This window comes from Chroicocephalus ridibundus, chromosome 9 (assembly GCF_963924245.1).
Source record: "Chroicocephalus ridibundus chromosome 9, bChrRid1.1, whole genome shotgun sequence".
Lineage (NCBI taxonomy): Eukaryota > Metazoa > Chordata > Aves > Charadriiformes > Laridae > Chroicocephalus > Chroicocephalus ridibundus.
Genome location: NC_086292.1, coordinates 30,054,519 through 30,078,083, shown reverse-complemented (window position 1 = coordinate 30,078,083; position 23,565 = coordinate 30,054,519). Strand labels below are relative to the sequence as shown.

At 38.9% G+C, this 23,565-nt stretch overlaps 1 protein-coding gene across 1 annotated transcript in view; it reads left to right on the top strand.

Moving 5' to 3' along the window:
• TMEM266 (transmembrane protein 266) overlaps nt 1-23,565 on the top strand; it is a 64,199-nt gene that overhangs the window by 10,479 nt on the left and 30,155 nt on the right. Inside the window, exons 5-7 of the mRNA XM_063347368.1 lie at nt 6,003-6,157; nt 11,981-12,054; nt 21,768-21,824. Coding sequence (XP_063203438.1) covers nt 6,003-6,157; nt 11,981-12,054; nt 21,768-21,824 — 286 coding nt within the window. The remainder of the gene's footprint in view (nt 1-6,002; nt 6,158-11,980; nt 12,055-21,767; nt 21,825-23,565) is intronic.

Genomic DNA, 23,565 nt, shown 5'->3' with positions numbered 1-23,565 from the left:
AGAAAATGAGCATTCAGCACAACAGAACCCGTGAGGCGACCAGCTCTTCACTAGAGAAGACATGAAATTTTGGGCTGGGTTACAGGGATGTTCAGTGATTTAGAAACTTCTTTTTCTCTACACGTGCTTTTAAGTGTTCATCTTTGTAAATGTTGTTTTCCAGAATAGCTCATTACTGTGTTTATCCCAGTACCTAAATTCTTTGGGTGTGTCCCTCTAATGTCTTTTATCAGTAACACCAATTGGTAGAGGGAGCGCTACTGTAAGCAAAAAAATAAAAAAATAGAATTAATTTTCTAGCTTAGTGATTTTCAGATGTTTTTGATGTGTAGATCTTTCTGTATTTTTCCAACAGAACTTGCTTTTCCCAGGTACTTTTTGTGGGTAGAAGTGTTGTAGTTGTAGCCCACAGGCAGGTGATTGTTTGCAAAGCTTTTTATTGGAGAGTGGAAATGACATGGGTCCAATTTATCTGCCTTTACATTGGAATTAATTGTCTAATTTGGAGAAGATATGGCTTGGTGCAAAAGTTGAAAGATGGGTAAGCAATAGGGCAAAGGAGAAATGTGGAAAAGAGAAATATTAGTCTGGAAGGAGGGTCCATGAAAAAGTCATCTAAATGCTGAGCAGCAGTCTAAAGGCAAATCATATATGTTAGGATTCATTAAGAAAAGGAGTAGAAACTAAAAGAGAGGCTGTTGTTGGCCTCTATATATCCAAGTTTTGCACATGTCTTGAACATGAGTGTAGTTCTGGTCCCTGTAAAAAAGGATATGGTAGATATCAAAGAACTGGAAAAGACTGAAAGGAAAACAGTGATCAAAGATATGATACGACTTCCACTGGAGATTAGTATGTAAGCTGGGACCCTTCAATCTGGAAAAGAGAAGGCTGGCATGAGATTTGATTGAGATTACAAAATCTGTGACACAGAGGTTAAAGTAAGGTTCGACACACACCCACACCCCAATAGAGGGGCTAGGACACAGTAATAGATCAAGGCCCAATTCAAAAGAAACAAAAAGAAGTTGCTCTTTGCACAGAGGGCAGCAGATGTGTGGAAATACTTTCTAAAGGATGTGTGGCTGCTAATATAATAGTTTATCTAGCTTACCTAGCCTTAAGGGGAGGTTGGACAAGTTTGTAGAAGAGAAATTCATTGAAGGTTACTAAGTAGAATCTGAGAAACCACATATGTCTCAGGAAATCACCAAATTGAAAATAGTTGGATGCTGTGAGAGTTTTAAGGGCAAGTATTATATGTTTGCTGTGTTCTTATTAATCTTGAGACATCTGCTTATGACCGCTGTTGGAGACAGGATAACCCAGCCTTTGTTCTGACCGAGTATGGCTGTTCTTATGTTTCTTAAAGGTTGATTAATCATGCTAAAGATCTTAGCATAAAAAGGCCAGGCTGGATGAGGCTTTGAGCAGCCTGGTATAGTGGGAGGTGTCCCTGCCCAGGGCAGGGGGGTTGGAACTATATGATCTTTAAGGTCCCTTCCAACCCGAACTGTTCTGTGATTCTGTGATAATAAGGAAAAACCTAATAGGCAACTTTCTAATGAAAGGAGTGATATACCAGGTAATCACAGGATGTCTGTGAGCAAAAGTTGTGATATACACCTATAAAGAAGGCACAAATGATCCTAGAAAGCATAAAGTACTTCAAATAGAGCTGAAAGGCATTCATGTAATTAAACCTGTTCCAAAATATTATGTACCACTCTAGTTGTTTATATTCACATGCAGAAGGGACTGCTAGGACAGTTATAGAAACTGTATATTTTACAAAACGCATGGGCTTCAATTAAATTACATGAGTGTGTGCCATTGCTGTGTCTAAATGCATCACGGACAAAATGCCAGCAAGGGAAAAGAACTAATCAAGCTAAAGAACAATATTGGCACAAGAGCAAATATGTATAAACTGGCCATATGTGACTTTAGGCAGAAAACTGGGGAATCTTTCTTGCCATTTGAGCAACAGAGTTTTGCAGCAGTCCTCCTAAAATATTATGGGATAAAGTAAAACTTTTAGGGGAAAAAAAAAAGGTTGAGGGTTCTCTCAGTAGTTAAACTTCTGTAGTTAAACTAAGCTTGTAAAAGTCCAGGTAAGGGGTGCAGAGCTCTGTCTGTTCCTTGGAGTTGCTCAAGGCCTCCAGCTGCTACCTGTAGCCTGCTGGGAGGCTCTGCTGTCTCTTCTGTCTCAGCCAGGTTTTGTATTGGTACTTAGCGTTTCTGTGTTTCTGTCACTTCCTGACTATGGCCTTTCTGCTCCTTCAGAGTGTGATTTGGATCTTATCCATCCTTCTGTTTTCTGATCATAGCCATCTTGTGAGATGCAAACACTTGCTGTTTAGCCAAAAAGAAAAAAAGGCAGGGTTAGGTATAATGCAGATTTTGGAGTATTTGTTTGCAAGACCAGAAAATAGAAACAGTGACAGCTGTTAACAGCTTGAACAAATTGTTTGTAGTGGTTCCTTACCAAATAAATATGTTAAACCTTTCCCAGTTTTGCCTTATGTTCTTTTTTCCAAGCTGTTTATTAATAAAACTAGCAGTGATGATGACAGATTGGTTTTCCACAAAGCCATGTGTGAAAGTATCTTTAAAAAGAATTTCCCCTGGTAAAATTCCACTAAATATATTTTAATGTCTCATAACAAAACTTTACAGCCCTGTATCACTATCAACCAAGAAATTCCCATGCTAGTACATTTATTTACTTCATCCAGGCATTGTAAGAAAGGTAAGTAATATTTCTGTTATACAGACGGAGTAACTGGGGTACCTAATGAGCCTGTTCAAAGTAAGGTTATCCTAAGTCACATTTTACTGTGTCCATATAGTGCATGGCATCCCCAGACAGCAGAGTCAGGACACCAAAGAAGCTGTACTTGGTCTCTGAACAAAATAGGGCGCTTTTTTTATACATTTTTTTTTTTGTCTGTAGTGAGGGAAAAAGATGTTTTACTTGTATATGGTTATATAATCTCTTCATAAATTTATGAGCCGTGTAGGTTAACTTTTTGGGTTTTTTTGAAATGTCTGTGTAGCTGAGTTTCTAATCTGAGCTTTACACTTAGTGTAGCTTTGCAGTATTGCAGGGGAAATGGCCAGGATTTGGAAGGTAAGTTTAAACCCACACTAATTCTGGCAGGAGTTTGTTTTTCTCAAAGGCCAGATTTCTCATCTGTTGAGTGGATGAGTGCTTTACACATCAGTAGGGAGAGATACTACTCTACTAAAACAGATTACAGGGTTGGAGGAGATGAGATTTGTGTATTAGGAGTCAGTATGGTTAGCAGGTTAACATGTTTATCTAAAATAATTTGTAACTGCAGTGTAGTTCCTTTTATTATTTATGCCCATCCCTTATAAGAGCTAAGAAGTAAAAAACCAAAACCCAAAAAACAACAACCCAAGGCAACGTCAGGACTCTACTATACAGGAGTGTAGAAGTAGCAGGGAATGAGCTAGTTAAGCAGCACCCGGAAAAGAAACCATCCAGCGCTCCTTTTAGAGTTAATTGTTAAAGTCGTTGGATTCAGAGGACTTGGAGGAAGTCTGGGAAGAGGTCTGCAAGGCAGTGATGGGAAGATGCTAATCACTGTACATTCCCAGGACAAGTGTTGAACAAATGCACCTTGGTGTAATAAATTAAGATATTAAACTGGAGGTGTTTTTTCAGTGCTTAAATTTTAAACAATTGTGTCTTTGAAATCAGTTTATATATTTTAAGAGTAATATATAGATGTAAACATGCAGGTGATCTGCACTCAACCTCTTATGTTGATTGCTTTTCCAATCATAAATTGTTTTGTTTTGTTCAGAAGCTTTTTGGAATCAGTGGAATGTTAGTACTGCAGCAGCAGAATAACTCCACATTCTTTAGCATTCTATAAGTAATGATTGTCTTGAGTAATGGTTATCATGGTGGTATGCAACGTGTGCCGAGTATCACGGTTGATTTATTCTTACTGTTACATTTGGTATATTTGAAAATCTCAACTACGTAAAGCTTTTAAAGGAATGTACTTAGGCCCTCTACTGATCATTCTGAGAACAGGGAAGAGGGAAAACTGTCCTGCAGTATGAAAATGCTGGCAAAACGGGTCTTTTTGGAAAAGGGAAGATATATGTGGGAAGAGAATAGAACTAAAACCTATTTTGTTTAAACAGGGCCATTCCGTAGCAATTTTTTTAGAAAGATCTAAAAACCCCAAAATAGCATTTGCAGTAAGGACAAGTTATCCTGTTTTGAGATTATATAAAATAAAATCCATTAAAAGATCAAGTTTGCAAAAAGGCCCGATCCCACTGCCTTTTTTTCCTTATCTTTTAAAATGCCTATTTAAAGTCTAGTGCATCCTATATTCAGGCACGAACCATAACCAAGTTAAGCTAAGGGCAAGTTCCTGATAGTAACACATGTCAAATCTTCTTTGAAGTTTTAAGAGTCAATTGAGGAGGTCTTTTACAGGCAGGTAATCAGGCAATCTGAGTACAAGTATTTAGTTGATATGCTTAATTCTGAGAAGCTGCTTCAAAGTGTCAAGTCTCTGAGCACTGCTTACCATCACTTTCTCCCTCATTTTTGAGCATGGATATGTCAGGGAATGTTTTGCAATGTTCTTCCAAGTGTTTGATTATAACATGAGTTATTGAGTCTAGAGCTGTTTATTTGGAATTGATCAGTATCATGATATCTTCTTGTATACCATTGATTTCTGTGTATTGATATTTTGGTGCAGGCAGAGTGCTTACTGCACCATGCTTCTGTATGCCTGCAGTTTCTTAAACTCTAGTTAATAAATCATGTCAGCTCTTTATTAGCTAATGTGTATTTACAGTGTTTTGAAAATATCAAGTGTCAGGCAACCATCAGAACTTTCAGAGGTGAGCCAGTACAAGAACATTGCAAAATGCTGTGATGAGAAATGATACAATACTGTATCAAAGTGAAACTATTGGGGGATTTTTGGAGGAAAAAAGTATCAGGATGTTATTCCTATTACAAATATTTTCAATAGGAAAAAAAAGATGATTTTTTTTTTAACAACCCACTCAAAAATGTGTATCTGCATTAGCACAATACTAGTGCAATATTTACTGATTCATCAGCTTCCTTCCAGAGTTCTGGTCCTTGTAGCCTGAGGCCTCACAGCTTCCTTCATCTTGCCTACACCTTCTTTTTCCTCCAAAACAAGGTGACCTCATCTAAACTAGCTCTGGTGTATGCTGTCCCCAAAACTGTGCTACGCCAAACTCTGGCAAAGTCCTTTTTGGCCTGGTCCACAAACAGGTTGGTGAGAATCAGACAAATAGACAAGCTAGGCAGCCTTGGCCAGTTGCTTCACACTTTGCCAGGCCGTGTATATTTGCTAGTGCAGGTGTAGCAATGGAGCCCCCGAGCTTATTCTTCAGTGTTTTCCAGATTCCTATTGCTCTTTTCCATTATATCCTGGACTGGTTGTTGCAAACCAAATTTGGCAGCTCTTGTCTGATTTGTCTCATACCAGAACAGGGGTAAAGCTGCATGACCATAAAATTCAATAGTAGAGAAATTATTGAAAAACATCATTGGCTTCTAACCTTATAGCAGAGTCCTGCTATGCCTTGGTAATCACAGATAAGCGAATGCAGCATGTATGTCAAAATGAAAGGACATGAAAAATAGTAAGACAGGAGGAAAGTAGAAAAGTATGTATGATAATTAGGGTTGCATTACTCAGTGCATTGGAAGGCACTTGAATACGGGTATGCTCCAGAGGGTTGGAGAGACACACAAGATCCCCAGGGTGAAGTTTTTTGTAAAGTGTTTTTCTTGGTAAAGAAACTTGGTAAAAGCAACTTTTGCAAAGTCTTTATACATTATTGCTGAGTGTATTCTTAACAGCAGAACTTGTCATTTTGAGTTCACTGCTCTTTAGCTCTCTTCCTTTTTCACTTCTTCGTCTTTTCTTTTCTTGTTTTTCCTCTTGATTTTATTTCCTTAGATCTAACTGGCTAAAACCGTGCTGTGGGAGACGAGCAGCTGTGTGGCAGGTATTTTTGCTCAGTGCAAGTCTCAACAGTTTCCTGGTAGCCTGTGTAGTATTGGTGGTGATTCTTCTGACTCTGGAACTCCTAATAGATATAAAGCTTCTCCAGTGTGAGTAGGAGGAATTTTTTCAATTTTTTTTTTTTTTTTTTTTTTTTTTTTTTAAATTTTGGTGAAATAAAGGCTTGACTTGCTGGGAGGTTTTTCAAGGTGGGGGGATGGTGGGGATTTTTTTTTTTTCCTACCATTTAAATGGTTACTAGGCTAGGTAAAAAAAGTGGTTTTGTGGAACCCTGGTATCGTGAAATCAGTCTCTTCCTTATTTTGCTGACCAAATTCAGCATAGGACAAATTTTCAAAGGATACAAGCAGAGTGTATATGCAGAGATCTGCACATATTGTCATTAGTACTTGAAAAGGTCTGTCCTTTACAGACACACTCTGTATACACGGAAGGAAGATCATTTGTGCCTCATTTAATCTCTGAGACTTTTCACATGCATGTGGCTAGACAGAAGTGATGAACTTGCTAGGGTATTTGGTGCTATCTCTATTATTAATTTACTTCTACTGAGGTGCGTAGAAATTGAAATCATGGATTTCTATCTTGTAATGCACTGAAATGATAGAGATTCTGATTCCACTTTGATAATATACCGGGAGTCAAACAGTAGCTTGCATAGTTTTGCTTTATCTGAATTCACTCTACGCAGGTTCCACAATGGAAATTTTATTGCTGTTGTTTTACTTCCTAATTCACCTTTTCTTTTTTCTACTGCTCTTTTCCTCCATTCCTTTTTTTTTTTCTCTTTTGCATTTATGATACAAAGATGACATGAACACAAATACCAGCTGCCTTTTTCCCTATGCTAGATGTTGAAGAGCAGCCTCTAGCATCCATGTAGAATCTCAGATACGTTGAAATGGCGGTGACAGGATTCAGAAAATCCCATAAATGCAAGAATGCATAGTGTGAAAGAGTCATTGTCTGGTATCTTCTATGGCAACTTTAAACTGAGCAAATGACCTTTTTAGTCTGTAGAAGTCCTTTGATTTTTGTGTTTTGTCAATTGATATTAGTGGAGTTAGATTTCACTATAAATATTTAGGTATTGTAATTGTATTAAGATTACTTTAGGGGACTTTATTGATAATTGCAGCTGTTTTATAAATCCTGTAAGATGAAGAAGTGACTGAGCTGTCTTTCCACACCATTGCCCATCATTTATGACCCTGTCTGTCCATACTGCACACACTGTTCTGAGCATGGCTGCTCCGTTACAGTTGTTATTTTCTGTAGTCTCTGGTGATTTACCATTTTGGATGAGGAAGTCCAGAATTTGGACAAGTCTGCTGCTTTCAAAAAAGTCAGGAATGCTAATAATGGGTGTAAGTTCTTAAAAATTGAATGAGGAAGAAACTTTCAACGATATTTATTGAGGTACCACATCTTTCTGTTTATTTAGAGAATTGTCACTTCCTGTAGAGCCGAAGAGTTTGAAAAACTCTTTCTGTTGATTTCTCTTAGATATGTAACACAGTTTGGGAGACTCTCCTCTGGAAGCACCTGCTTTCTTATAATTTATTTTCTGAAGAATCTTCTAAAGAAGACTTCATTTTAGAGATCACTCCTCCTCTATGTGTCAAGTGTATGTGGTCCTCTTAAAACCTCTGCAGCTTACACCTTGCACATGACCTACAGGTGTTAGGTTGAGCCAGGTGATTTCACCGTTCAGAGGCTGCCCCTGCCTCTATGGATTTTCTCAGCACCTGAGAAAGGACCCATTCCACTCTGTGTCGCTACTTTGTGTTTTAGCTAATGCATCAACCCATCAGGCTTCTTACCTTTGTTAAGTTGAATACCTTCTAATTTGTTTTAAATCAGATAAAGGCTATCTTGTTGGGGCTGGTATAAGTATCGTCGTTGTGTCATAGAATCATAGGATTGGAAGGGACCTCTGGAGGTCATCTAATCCAACCCCCCTGCCAGAGCTGGGTCACCCAGAGCAGGTTGCACAGGAACGCGTCCAGGCGGGTTTTGAATGTCTCCAGAGTTGGAGACTCCACCACCTCTCTGGGCAGCCTGTGCCAGGGCTCTGCCACCCTCAGGGTAAAGAAGTTCCTCCTCATGTTTAGGTGGAACTTCCTATGCTCAAGTTTGTGCCCATTACTTCTTGTCATATAAGGAACGTATGTCCCTTACCTTAAGGTTTTAAAAAGCCTTTACGCCATAATTATGTTTTTCAAAAATGTAATTACAGTTTTAAATGATCCCTTATTCTGTACGAAATCAACCAATGCATTAGGATATGCTACGGCACATCACTGCCAATTTTGTTCATAATAACAACTGCTAATCCACATTATAGACTGTAATTACTTAGGAAGCCTCCTTTTTAAAAAAAGAAAAAAAGCTGGCATTTGCTTTGGCTGTGACATTTTGAGAGCATCATTTTCCTCTCATACTTTTAGTGCAGTCTTTGGTTGTGCTGTGCACTTCTCCTATATACAAAACTGTCAGTGTCAGTGATGGAGACCACATTTGTAAATGTGTAGGTCATGCACATGAAAAGGACAAAGACCTTTCAGGGTGTTTTAGCACAAAACATATTCATGCCAGAATTAGAAACCCCAGAAAGCAGAGGACATATAATAGGTCTTTTGTTATAGGTCTCTGTCCTATAATCAGCTTTTTTTAGTCCTATCTTCAAAGCTCTTCACATGCATTAATGAAATAACATCTCAATACCTTGTGATGTTTTGCAAGTGCAGAAATAGATGTATATTAAGTCACTTGCATCTTGTTTCAAAAAAAGAGGGTCATGGCAGGTTCCAACCCCCACTCCTCAGAAATGTAGACCATGCTGTCCCTTCTTCCTCTTCAGTAGTTTTGGGGAAAGCAGCTCAGGAAATTATCTTAGTATTGCCCTCCTTCTGCAATCAACTACAGTGGGTGTGTCTGTCAAAGGTGTCAGGCCTCCCTGAAAACTGTGAAGCTGAAAAGCTCCGCTCCTGTCCGTTTGGTTGCTGGATCAGGGCCCTGTCTGAGTCCACACATAGCTGTGCAAAGAGAATGCATGTTGTGGTGCAGCAGTGCCGCGGTAAGAAGGGGTTCAGGGCTTGCCCAAACCATGCGGCGAGCATCTGCTCTCTGCTCCTTGCAGAAGCAGCATAGCCTGTATCTGCCAGGAAATCATCATCAAGAACAACATCCACCGAAAGCAAGTGCTGGTAATACAAGCTTCTATAATGGCCACTCAGGGTTTGTCAGGATGTATTCTTCATCCCTCCCCTCCTGGGTATGCATTTTGAAGAAATGCATAGGGAAAATGCATAGGGAAAGCAAGGGGAAAGAGGGAGGAGGTAGATTGAGGTTGGCTGTGCTCTGCATTTTATACTCAGCCATCTTCTTCATGACTAAAAATCATCTGGATTTGCATTCACTTCTTCCCCATAGCACCAGACAAGCAAAATGTGAAATAAAGCAGAACTTTTTGGCTTTTAGCTACAATTTTGAGAAAAAAAGGTTACAAGTTCAACACATGTAAAATTCTGTTCCAGATAAAAGTAGAAGCTGAATAGCTTAGGTCCTTTGCCTCAGACTGAATCCCAGTGAGGTATTCGAACCACCATAGAGCAGGAATGAGCACCTCTTGGAGAAGACCCTTCTCCCTTTTTTGTAGATTTTCACTGCACTTTTGCAAGGGAGTGTTTTGGAAGTGGCGAATATTGAGATTCAGTCTATGGGCTAGTGATTCAGCTCTTTTACAAAAGCTTCTTGCTTGGAAGGCTTTTTCAAATTTACTGTTTTACTGGCAATTTAATTGCACACTGTCTGGCAGCACATCCAGCACTCTGCCACAGTTAGTGCAGCATCACAAATTGATTTTCTTTCCAAATTCGTGGTCGCTGTATCTTTTTTGTCCACTAAGGGGCAGCCGGAACCTTGTATGTCAATCGACAACTGTCTGAAAAATAGTTTACAAATGGTTTCCATTTCTTGTTCTTTATGCCACCCTATACAGATGATGTCTTGGGAAAGCTAAAGGTATTATATTTTGCCCAGTTGTATCATCTTTAAGTAGTTCCTCTGCTGCACCACAGCAAACCCTCTCTCATCAAGCCCCAAATGAACCTCAGCTGTGAGTTCCAGTGGCAGCCATGCTAACAGTTTTCTTTGTATCCTGATTTCTTCCTACATCCCTTTCCCCCCCCTTCCCATCTTAATCAGTTTTAATTTTAAAATAAGATGCTTTATTTAGTGCATGCCCTATATCTTCTTGGGACTTAGTTAATTCTTCCTCAGCCTTGCATCTCTATGCACACTGTCATCGATTGCCTTAAACTTTGCTGCTACACGGTAATTCTTTAAAGCTGCAAGACCTAACAGACTATTTTAATCTGTCTGCTATAGGGATAGTAGACTCACAAATACCCTGAAGTAAAGAGAGAATTTTTTCTCTTCATTCCCTTATTCCAAACTTGAGAGCATGTGACCTTCAGAGTCGGAGTTGCCAGCAGTTTGGATACTGTGCCCTTTCAGATTTCTGCTTTGTTTTGTCAGCCACTAAGGGAACTCTGATCACAGAATTTCAGTTGAACTTAATTATTAAGGAATCCTACAGATTTCAAGACATTCATTTAAGCTCGTAAAGACAACCCATATCCTGGAGCTGCTTATGTAATCTTGCAGCAAACTCATTTGTCTGAGTTTATTTCATTTTACTTATGAGCAAAATAGGTTGAATCAAATGAAAGCCTGATTTAATGCCAGTGAGTGTCCATGCAAGGCTTTAGTACTCTGTAAAATCATACTTTTAATGAATTCAGATACGTTTTCCTGAGTGTTCTTGCCAGTCAGTTCCTGAAAGGATTTTTGTTCAAAGTCATTCCACTTTGAAAGGGGAGTAACTACCTCAACAATCTGCATGCAGGAAGAGTACCTATATGGGAAGTTAGTGTGTAGAATCCAGTTTTATAAATTACCATTTTAACTTACCCTTTACAGACTTCTTTTCATAGAATGATTTCAATGGCCACTGTCTTTCTGAAAAGAACTTTTTGTAAAAGAAATTGTGTGTTCTAACCGATTACTTAAACCGGAGTTTTATTTCATTTACTGTTCCTTTCTTGAGTGTTCTCATAGAAACTTGCTTAAAGACCAAGCTGTGCATGACAGTCACATTTCCTGAAATAGACTGTATAAAAATAGTCACAGTATGTTTATAGTACAAATTAGAATTGCTGATATTTCATAAACTCCGTAAAATTAATATCTTAAGATTTGATCTTGTTAACAGTTAACGATGACGTTGGTTCTTCTGTTGCCTCTCTCACTATGGTTTTCAAGTCAAACTTGACTCTGAGGGGAACGGGCTTATGAGTCAGTCTTAGCTGTTCACGCCACATGCTGGTACAAAAGTCTACCTATCTAGGTTATTAATTTAGGTGATAGAAATGTGTTTTGAAGCCTAGTTTGAGCACCAGTTTTTAAGCACCTGTTCCAGATAATTACTGATCTTCTGAGCTGAATTGTCAAAGACTGAATACAAGGAATAATGTGGATATAGCAGAGCATTCTCTTTCCTTACAGAATTCTAACTGGATTTTTAGGTATACAGGATTTAGTCACACATCTCGTACTAAAGCAGTGCATGGAGTGAGAGCATGGAGCAGTGACAGAGCATCAAAGACCTAAAATGTGTATGTCAGTGCTTACCAGCGGACTCATCTGTAAAAGCTCCAGTGAGCAGCTGCTGTGGCAGGGCTGGAGTTATGTGTCCCCTTACATCCCATCCCCTTTCTGGTACTTCCATTACAAAATTTAAGAAAGCAAGCTTCACCTATATGTAAGTTGTACCAGTACTAATTATATTAAATGTAAGTTGCATTCTGCTACTATAATGATGCTTCATTGTATTGTGTTAATTGCAGTTTCAAGTGCTTCACAGTTTGCAGGAGTGATTCACTGGATCAGCCTGGTCATCCTGTCTGTTTTCTTCTCAGAGGTATGTATAACCAAAGTCTTTCACCACATACAGAACTGCAAAGTATTTTTATGCTGTCACTGGAGTTAGCAAGAGTTTAACAGTAATTTGCCTGTGAATAAACGTAGCACAGTGTACTTTAAGAGGAAAGGAAAGAAAAAAAAAAGGAAAAAAATAACAGATGCCGCTCCTACTGAGCAAACTAAAAAAAAATCTTGTTTAGATTAGCGCTGTTTGTCAGTTGCCTAGAATTGACAAGGAAACATGGAAGATACGGTCTTACAAATTATAATTGGAAAACTACAAAAAGAGATAATAATCTCCGAAGCACTACAGGCACAGGACAGGACTAGTTTCACCCATTTATTGTCACAGAAATCTTCTTAATGTCACTGGGTGTAAGATATAGAAAATAAGATATATTCTTCAGGAATGAAGATCCACAGGGTTGGGTCTTTTTTACAAAAAGATCTCTTTTAAGAATGGTATTATCTCCTCTCACAATTTATGCAGGTAGTTCAGATGTTCTAGCTTGCTGCATATGGACACAGTAAGAGAATGAAACAAATGGTGAATTTCTTTGCAAAAATATTTTTGAAGGTATGCATTGGAAAAGGCTGTAGTCATGATACAACAAATGACCAAATTGGGATAATCTGTTACAGTTTTCAACTTTATTCCAAAAAAAAGTCATTGATATTGAGACATTTAGACGACTACTGAAATATCCCAAAATATTTTTAATGCTATTTTCCAGGTCATAATATGTTACTTGTCACAAAAAAACATTTTATGTTTGTTAAGTTGGAAGACAGCTTGGACTTAAATATTTTAAAATATTTTTTCTACTTCCATAGGAGAAAATATTATCATCCAAACAGATGTTAAAGTCACTCTGCAGTAAATTTAAGGTGAAGGTTAGGAAAAAACCCACCAAAAAACAGGGAGCTGTGATATCTGCAAATGGCTTAATAGATTACTTGTGTTGGATTCATACTCACCACATTATACCCCTGCTTATTTCCATGGTTCTATTAAAGAAGTACATTTATTTACTTACATCACTTTGTATCTCTACTCATAATAGGGATTTTCTAGCTGGTGTTGCCAGACTATCAGTGGGTACTTTCTGAAAGGATTTCTTGGTAACAGGCAGGGATCTCAAGACATCCTAGCCTTCTGGTGCTGCAGTTACACAAATAGATACGATTACTGTCCACATCCTTTGACGGTGATTGTGGGTTGTAGGATACATGTAAACTGAATGAAAAAACATCTCTAAACTATTAAAAAATGTTGTAGTCTTTCCTTTGTGAATTGCACATTCTAATTCTCGAAGACTCAGGTTTGCTAGATGGAGTCTGTTTCCTGTAAAGAAATACTTTCCCCCAGAATCTTTCTTCAGTGGGGTTAGCACCCTGGAGCTCCCTGTAATCCTGGGCTTCCCAAGGATCAGCTTGTATCTCTGCTGCTAGCAGGATGGCTGCACATGCATGCTCACCTGATCTTCATCGCTTTCTGGAGCTTGTTTCACAAAAAACTTATCCTGTGGTCCTCACTTCCCTTCTGCTGGGGTGTAGTCTCAAATTCTGTTTTCTCCAACCATTCTTCTCAAACCCTGATGCAGTGGCTTGCTCCTCTACCCCTTCCATAGTTCGGTTCATATGCTGTCATCTTTTGGTATGCTGTCATCTTTTGGTTGTGGCAGTGCAGACAGATCCTCAAGGCCAGTACTCGTCCGACTCAAGGAAGAAATTAGTTGTTTCAGTTCTGCTGAGACAGAGTACCCACGTAAGTGGATGAACTGGTTCAGAAGTGTTTTGCAGGAAAGCAACAACAGAAATACTTTACAGAGCCAAAACTGGTTGCCTGACCTCACCATCCTCATTTTGGATCTGTGTTGGCTTTTCTCCTTCTCTCTATATTAGGTATTTGGAACTACTTTTCTTTGTCTACTTGCTGTTCTCATTTTTTATAAGCCTCTTACCACTCAGTTTATTATCTGTTTCTGTCTTCCAAAGTATCTTCCTTCACCGATTTTATTATGAATGGAATTTACACCAACGAAAAATGAGGCCACAAGGCAGCCATGTAAGGTGCACAGAAGAGGAGGTAGATTTTTGGGTATTAGTTCATTTGGTGGTTCAGAGTCCTTGACTGGGTTAAAGCAACAGAGGTGGTTCCACAGAGCAACTGGATGTGTTTCAAAGAACGCAGATCTGGAAGAGAATGAGGGTGTACTTTTCCTACTGGGTTTGCTGGCGTTGGCCTTGTGCCGGGTTGGTTTAATGAGCAACAGCACATCTGTTTGTGTTGAAATGCATCTCATCAGAGCAAAACGAGAGGGTTTAGTTTTTTCTCATCTAAATCAAAAACTTTGATTTTTCAAGAGGTTGTGAAATATTGCAAAAACTGCGGATCACAGAAATTAATTTTTTTTATCTATCTTAATTTTATTTACTCTTTTGGTGCCTTCAGAGGACTTTTTACCCTCTGATTCCAAATACCATGAGTCAGCTGTCTTTGTTTGGCATTATTTGTTGATAAGATTGTGTGTTATAGTGAGATTTTGCAGCCTGTGACTATTCATGCCAGGATGATTTTCCAGAGATGAGCGAGTTTAATTAGTTTGCTTGAATGTAGCACACAATTGCTGAGGTTTGATTAGTCCTTCAGTCAGTGCCTTTTTCCTCAAAGCAAGGATTCAGGATTTCTGGTGTTCAGAAAGAGTTGCTTCCATAGCAAGTATCATCTCCTAAGTTTGGATGTTTATTGTTTATTCTGTAGTTTGTTTCCCATGAGTTGTAAATGTGGATACATAATTCTTCAGGAAGGCCTCAAATCAGTCTTAGAGAACAAAAAATACAAAGTTGTAAAAGACTTGTTAAAAAACAGAAAACTTCCAGCACAAAATGTGAATGTTTTGGAAAAATAATGACTGATTAAAAGCTGGTGCTATAAAGGCATTGCAAGTAATTACAGACCCATCATGTTGGAGTTAAACAGGCACTGGCTTTCTGCTTGGTTAAAAAGAAGGGAACAAATGTGCCAGCAGCTGGCAAATGCCAGCAGAACAGCTGCCAACAAAATTAAGTGCTACTCTCACAGCATATTCCTGCTCTCTCTACACTTGTGTTATAGCCACAAGCCTTAAAGGAGTTTATTGCACACTGTTAATTTTATATTCTCTGTCACTGTCTGTGACTTCCCACATTAAAATATCCGTATTCAAGTGAAGTGCACATCAGGTCTTTTTGCTTTTTTTCCAAGTATTTGAACAGGATTTACTAGTGGTGATGATTGTGTATGTTTGTCTCTGTTTACATACATCACTATGATTTGTCTGTGCACCAAATGTTACCCAGATGTTAAGACAGAAGAGAAGAGAAAGACACTGGGGGGGAAACCCCAGTACCAACAGCAAGGCAAGGCCGGGGTTACACCCTATCAAGAGGGCAAATTCAGCCTTGGTAATAGGTGGCTGAGAAAAGGAAGATGGGGAATATCACAGTGTTTTGGTAAGTGGATTGGAGTCTGCTCGTATTTTAATAGTCTTATCACACTGCCACAAATATTTGATTCTGTAGCTGTTGTTCAGTTCCGCTTTTCCATTAAGATTGATGAGGCTGTTTGCGTGCAAGACTTGAGTTCTTTGATATTAGTTGTTTGCGTTGCTCTGTATATGCTTCAGTCAGCCAAGCACTCAGGCATTCTGCTAGCTTTCAGCACCTCGAGTGTTTCCCTGGGAGTAACAAAGCCTTCTGATGTCCTTAAAGTTAGGTAGTCGCAGAATTGCAAATTTTTTCCTGCATTTATGTCCAAGAAATGAGTTCTCAAATTGAGTAGTGTAAGTCTGGGGTCCTAGCTGATAAAGAATTTGTTAATTAGTTGGAGCTCACAAGTGCACTTTAGATTTTCATTTTTAGGAGGAAAAAAAACAAACAAGACTTTCCTCATCCTGTATGTTAAAAGGAAGTGTTCATAGTAGTCTGACACTTTACTCCGTGGAAGGAATAAAACCTACTAAGGTAGACCCTACTATTAAGGTTCTGTTAAAAAGGAAAAACATCCCAAATGACAGAACTAAGAGAAATAATGTCCTTGCCATATAGATTTTTCATAACAAATTCATAATTTTATATTAGAGAAATCAGTTATGTTACTTTTATTACATTTTTTTGTGAGCTTCAAACAGCTGAGCAGAAAGATAATAATCTTCTATTAATTCTATAATTCTTCCATAAGTTGTGGCTTCTTTTCTGGATGTTTGCTTTCATTCCATGTATACACAACTTTTCTTATGATGCATAAATGCACTGCATTGCTAGCTGTGTATGTTTTGATTTTTAAAGGGGTTGATTAGAGAGGATCTAGGAAGAACGACATGGAAATATAATTTATAAAGGTAAATTTAAGCTTCCCTCTTTGCTAGTGTGTAAAAAATTAAATATTTAATATACTGTGAAATTTCTTCTCTAACAGCTTTTCTTGCTGCACCAAAAAAGTAGTTACCAGGGAAAATGGTTTTGTAGAGGTCTAGAAATTTACCTAGACTCCTTCCTGGAATGCCAGTCCACCCATTTTATTTACGAGAATATACCTGACTTATATGGTGTGCTCTATCAGTGCTTCATCTGTGCTTTCATCTCTTGACAGTGACAGTCCAGCACCTTCTACGTGGCGCATTTCAAAGATAAGAATTGTCACTACTGTAATCATGCCCAGAGGGAACTTCTGATGCAAGGTTGCTTAAGACCAGTTTTCTATCCAATCTGCAGTTTACCTTATGGTAGTATAGTGCGTCTCTAGTAAGCCACTTCTATTCATGAAGAACCCTTCCAAAGCTATCCAGAGTTGTCAGTATAAATTTCATTATATTTCTCCATATTCTAAGCACAAATATTATGGGAGAACATAAGAACAAATATAACTGCAGTGTTTATGCAAAGGTGCCTTTGGATACTATATGATGTAATAAATTGTTAGTGGTAGTCAGTGAAAAAGAACATACTGCGTTCGTGTCTGTTCATGTCACGGAGCTTTTGCAGTTAATGATTTCTATGTAGCCACATGTGCTAACAGAGCCACAGCAGTTACAAAGTACAGTAGATGGGGAGTGTTTTGTACTGGGTAGTATGTGAGGTGAGGTCAGTGGTTACATGTTTCCTCTCAGAGCCTTGATTGAAGAGAAACCACATGAGGAGGATGCCTATGCACTGGAAACAGAAGGATGTCTTGGTGTAAAGATGCTAACACTTCTCCGTGCTCTGGTGGCCTGGGGATAGCGTGCACTAGAACAACCAATGCCACATCTCAGGACGAGCACACCAGAAGATGGCAAAAGAAGATTCTTTTAAGTAGTGAATGAGCTAAGGCCTCGGTGGAGTGACCCAAACCAGAGAGGTTATAAATTACAGATTGGGTACAAGGTGTTCTTTCTGGGAAAGAGTTCAATAAGTATCTGGTCTTATGAGCTACAGCCAGAAGGCAGAAGCTTAATCTTCAGGATTTCTGTACAAGCCAGAAGTAAAGACAGAGGGGTTTGTGGCAGTGGAAGGAAGGAAGGGCTCTTCTACAGACACCCTTTCCACCCCACTCCATCCCGTCTCTCTTGTGCGATCACTACCCCATCTCGAAATGCCGCGTCGCCCATCATTGCTGTTAGCTAAACCTGGTGGGCCAGCTTCACCTCCCACGCTGCTTCCTTTTGGTTTCTTTACACTATTGATGAATTTGGCACAGTGAGTCACTGAGTAGTAAATTACATTAACTGCGCAAGCAAAAAAGTATTTAAAATTGCCTAATTTACATTGCAGACAGCTGACAAATGTAGCTAGCTCATGCAGATTGTGGGAATTCACACGGCTGGCTCAGCAAATGGCTTGGCCAGGGTTCCCTACAAAATTAGAGAGAAAACCTGCAGCATCACACAGTCCTTCATAAACTTCACTGCGGACAGTTAATGTTGTGCAAATAACTGTGTGTCACCAAGGGACACTGTCAACTTCAAAAACCATTTCTGTCTGAAAACTGGTTTAAAATTTTACTTTTATCTGGGTTTACTCTGACTTAAGTTAAGAGGTGTTCAGACATCTACCTCTTATTAGTGTACTGGACACACTTTTATGTAATGATTTGGCTTTTCTAAGAAAACAAAAAATGTCTTTCTGATATAACTAAAAAAAAAACCTATGTTAAGGATTTTCTAATTAAAAGATTTCTACTCAAGAAAAGGTAAAGCATTATTTTTCAAGTACAAGAAAACAAGCTGTCAGTGGCCTTTAACAGAAAAGTACTCACACTGATATTTAATGTTCGCTTTCAAACCTGTGTCCAAAAATGCAGAATGCCTGTAGTGTAATGCAAAACTGTGTGTGCATTTGCTACAGTGCTGAAAGATGCTTGCACAGCAGTAGGAAACAGCAATGCTGCTCCATTTTTTTCCCTATTTCTTGTAGATTCTTGTGTCTACAAATGGCAGACTTGTTATTAACATTTCTGTTTTGTCTGTGATGAATGTTACAGTTGCAGTTCTCTTTTAATTAATATGCATTTTTCAGTTTGGTCCGTGTACAGTGCCTAGGAATTTTCCTGGATTATTAATTTGTCTCTGTTTTTTTCAGATTCTGCTACAGGTTCTCATATTTTAAGTTCTGTACAGAGAAAGTACACAATCCAATGCAATATGTAGTTGCTTGAAAGATATTTTTGATTGCTTAGGAAAAATACTAAAATGATGTTTATAAGTAACACCAATGCTTTCATTTTAGTCAAAGTATTTATTATATTGAACAGTCAGAGAGATTTGCCCAGTGAAGTCCAAATTTGCTTGGTTCGGACTCCTCTGGGTAAGAGTTATGGCAGCAGCAGTGGATGTGGTCTTGTGCTTTGTATAAGAGAGGGAGAGTAGAGACAGCTAAACCTAGGTTGGAGTTGCCACTAGTAAAGACTTGCCTGGTGGACAGTATGTGTAGGGCACCTGTGGCTCTAAATGCACCCAGTCTGTGACTCACTCATGGTACTTTCTTGGGGTGCCTGGTTGCCCCAGGGCACCAAGGAAAAGCTGCCTTACATGCCTCTTGTGCCTCCAGTGGTGACGTGGGGGTTTTTTTGTTAAGAGTGACAATGCTGGTGCATAGTTTTAAGACCTGCCATACAGAACAAATGTTTTTAAAGCTTGACCCTCAGTCGTGCCGCGTTTGTTCTGAAGCGTCTCTCAGATGGGGAACTGGATTAATTCTTCCCTCATGCTCTCCCTTCCTTCCTATAGTGTGACTGCTGTCGCTGAGAGCAAAGATGCTCATCAGGGCATTTTTTGTGAGGAGGAGACCGGTCTTCTAGAGGTAGCACCAACAACCATTACTGCATTAAATGTCTGCTGAGTAGACTTCCAGTCATTGCTGACTTGTGCTGATTCACGCCAGCAGACTGAAAATGAAAACATTGGTGCTAGCTTCCAGCCCTTGGAACTGCTCCGACTCATTAATATGACAGTAGCACAGTCTGATTTAAACAGTGAACACTGCAGTGAGGGATTAAAAAGGCAGAAAGGAAAATCCTCTCTTATGATCCCTGAACAGACCCATGTTAAATCATATTTAGGGTTGTAAGACAGTGTTTCTATTTTCTTTGTGCAGATTTGCCTTAGTATTTAAGTGAAAATACCTCTGTACACACCTGTCCAAAGGAAGAAAGATTTTCACCATCAGTTACTGTAAAGGTATTAAGTGTTCAGCCATCCTTTAGTTAGTTGCTCATTGACCTAGCACTTCACAAATGCTGCCTAAGCATAGGAGAAAACAAGCCATAGGAGAAAACGATGCTCTCAACAGGGTGGAACTTGCTGTGGTGGACCCCAGGTTGTATTATATCGCTGAACCTACAGGCTCATGAGTAACGTGCTTAAGCATTTTGTGCAGCTTCTCAACAGGGAGCAAGGGAGGTGCTTACAGAGGAGCTGGGATGCTTTTGTCTGGAAGTATTCTGCTCAAGGCCTCAGTTGAGGCTGCAGGAGTGCCTTGGTTGTACAGCAGCATCTGTACTTACACCTTGTGCTTATATCACATCACATCATGCTGGTGAATTTGGAGTCATTAGGGATTTGAGGAGCTGCTGTTGTGCATCTCTTCCTCCTCATATTAATCTTCAAGCATATAGGTTCATGAGGAAATTACTGTGAATAGCCTTATTCGTGTGCTGCGTTTGTAAAATGCTTTGGAAGTAAAATGTTCTTTTTAGGAGTGCAGACCAGCAGCATTAGCAGTTCTTGGTGTCTACATAGAGTCTTATAGTTTTTTGTAGAGGAAAGAGAGCGCTGCATTTTCTCTTCTGGCTAGTGACTTCCTTTCTCAGCCAGGCTTGGCCAATGCTTCCCACATGCCATTTCTGAGTAAGCGTTGGCCAGTTCACTTTCCTGCTCATTGATGGTATGAGGCTGGGCTCTGAAAGCACCGTATCTCCCACAGCAATATCTCCCTCTGCAAAACAGGATTAAGTGCTGTTAGCCAGGTTTGGAGTGCCAAGATGGAGCTCACTGCAGTTGTCCCAAGCCAAGTGAGGCAATTGGGCTCATGGGGTTTGGCAAAACCATGCATAGGAATGGTACTGAAAAATCCAGTGTTGTTCTACAATTAGTTAGGGCTGGTATGTTTGGCATAAATTCAGAGTTGGTTGCGATTTAATATATTTGTATTTATAATGAAGAGGAGGTACATATATTCATCACAGTAATTTTTTTCTCCACAGTTCCTTGCATGGTCACCCCTCACACATAGGCCTGCTGAGCTTTCTGTCATTACTACTGTTCTTTAATGGAGAAACTAGCATTTTGATCTTCTTTGCAAGGCGCACAGCTGCAGTTAGACTCTTTATGTCTGTAGCGTCTGTCAAAATCTGACCTTGATCTTGCTATTGGCAGAAAACATCCCTATCAGTTATGCCTTTATGTGGATTCAATTTCGATCATTAGTTGGCTGATAGATTTTTATTGTTTGTTTTTCTTTTTTTTTTTTTATTACATCTTCTGAAAGCCAGGTTAAAAATTAGGAAAGATGCCATTGTATTTTTTAATGGGAATTCACCATTGGTTCATTCTGTGTTCGTTCTTTATTCCTCTTTTCTAGCTACTGATGCTACTTATAGCTGTTTTGCTTAATAGAGACATTTTTCTCCCTTATCCTATGACTTTCTGGGATTTTATAATAATGTGACAAGTGCTCTGTAGTCCAGAGGGGGGGAGAATAAGAGCCTCTGCTCTTCAGACTGATGAAATGTCAATATCTTTAGGTATCAAGAGAGGGCAGTGCTTCTTTTCTTTTCTTATAAAATAGTAAGCACTGGCATATCAAAGATGTCAAGAAAAGAGAATCTTCCCCCGTTCCAACTGAGGGGGCCCCACAGCGGATCTTACATAGGCTTGGGTCAGGGGGCTGGTGTTGTAATCTAAATCTCACAAGTTTGAAAGAGAAATTTTAGGAGGGTGGAAAGACTGATGAACATTTGAACTTGGAATTGTTTATGGAAGTTTCACTGGGTCAATATAGTGGTTGGAAAGCAATACCTGCTTTTATAATACAGAAGTGTAGCAAATTCTATGTCATTATTATTATTCAGAAGAAATGCATAATGCTTAAATAAGACAAAAAATGATCCCCTAAATAGGTAGAGGACTAAATGTTTATCTAAAATTACAATAACATTGACCATCTTTTTTTCCCCCTAATCTATTTTACTAGACTATTTTGAGGATTGTGGTCCTTGGCATATGGGATTACATTGAAAACAAAATAGAGGTAAGCACTCTTACTCTTCATACTGTTTTCCAGGCAGGCACAGTAAGAATATTAAGAACTGCTTTGGGTGGCTTTGATATAGACCTGATGCAATACAATATCTTTTAATCCAGATAAATATGCACGTTCTTCTCATTATATGCATGTATACATAGCTGTATGATGCAGTCCCTTTTTTTGTGAGAGACTCAGAAGAGTGTGATATCTGGAGATATTTTATTAAGGGAGGGATTGTGGGGTTTTTGCTCTATGTCTCTGTTTATTTTGTTGTTAGAGCTGTGCTAGTCTAACTTGATATTGCTACTCTGAGATAGTGAGCAATACGAGTAAAAATTGTCATGTGACTTGTGTAACTCCATTCCTGTAACCAGGTTGAAATTAGAACTGGTTGAAAAAATTGTGTATAGTTTTCTGCTAGAAAATACTGGTTTGGCAACCCCTCCAGTTTTATTGTGAAATTATTTTTTTATTAAATTGAGTTATGATAAACACTGTAATTTGTACCTCAAATGAAAAATGAGGTAAAACGTACATACTGTTGCAGAGGCAGATAAAGAAATGCATGTGTTATAAGTAACACATAATCCCAATCTGGGCAGAAATCTGGAAATCAGGAAAACTGAAAGTTCTTTCTTGATACTGTATGATAAACTGATGCACCAGGAAAAAAAAAAAAATCTGTGTTTTCTTGGAGCTTAAGTGAATCTAGAGACTTGCACATTTTTGTAATAAAGTTGCAAACTTTTTAACTTGTTTTGATAAAAAACATAAGTGAGACTTATTGATCCAGAAATTCTTATTATTGAGGCTAAATGCAGCAGTTTCTGATAACTTGTTTTGGTAATCTGGAATGGAGTGATATTGTTCGCTGCCCATCAAATGGTGGCAGTAAGAACTGCTTCTTTTCCATACACTGAATGGTTATGCACAATTCTGAATGTGTGGTGCTTATAAAATCTATGTCGTGCCTCCTCATGCAAACCGTTAATCAATGGTCATTGGCAGCTGGGAAGGGTCTCATTAGGAATGAGAACGTGGTATTCTGTTCTACCTTGCTAGGCAAGCGTAGGACGGACACAACGCCATCGCCAGTTTGCTCTGAAATGTATTTACTCACGCAGTTCTGTCCAATACTTTGCACAATTGCCTTTTCTGGTCTAATCCCAATGCAACTAATGTCATACAAATAATTCTGAATATTGCCAGTTGTCAAAATCCTTGAAAACCTAGCTGCCCAATAAAGGTGAGAGCTGGGAGTCTTTCTGTCTTCATGCACAGACATTCCCACACACGTTGTGTAGTCAGAACGTGGCCAAGAGCCATCAAGTCTCTTTGCTCCATCTTTTTCTACTTGTCTTCTTGATCTCTTCATTTAGACAGTAAGATCTATGGGCAGGGACTGTATGCTTTTTTGGGATGACATTATGCCAAGTAACAGGTAATAAATACCAATGATAATAAAACTCTTTGGCTGTAATAGCATTTAGGCTATCACTTCTACTTGGGGATTTTGGCCAGTATTTCCAAATAACTTTCTCTCTGCCCTCCCACCACAGTTTATCTCTCCTCACCTCATAAAATGCACTGAGGAATTCTGTTGTGCTACCTAAAAAGGATGCAGCCTTTCTGGGGCTTGGCCGCCCCAGATCCTTTTCAAATATGTACCATAATTGCATTTCTTTTGGGCAAAAGCCCTTTAAGACTCCAAGCAGGAATGGCAGGGTAATGATCTTTAGGAAGG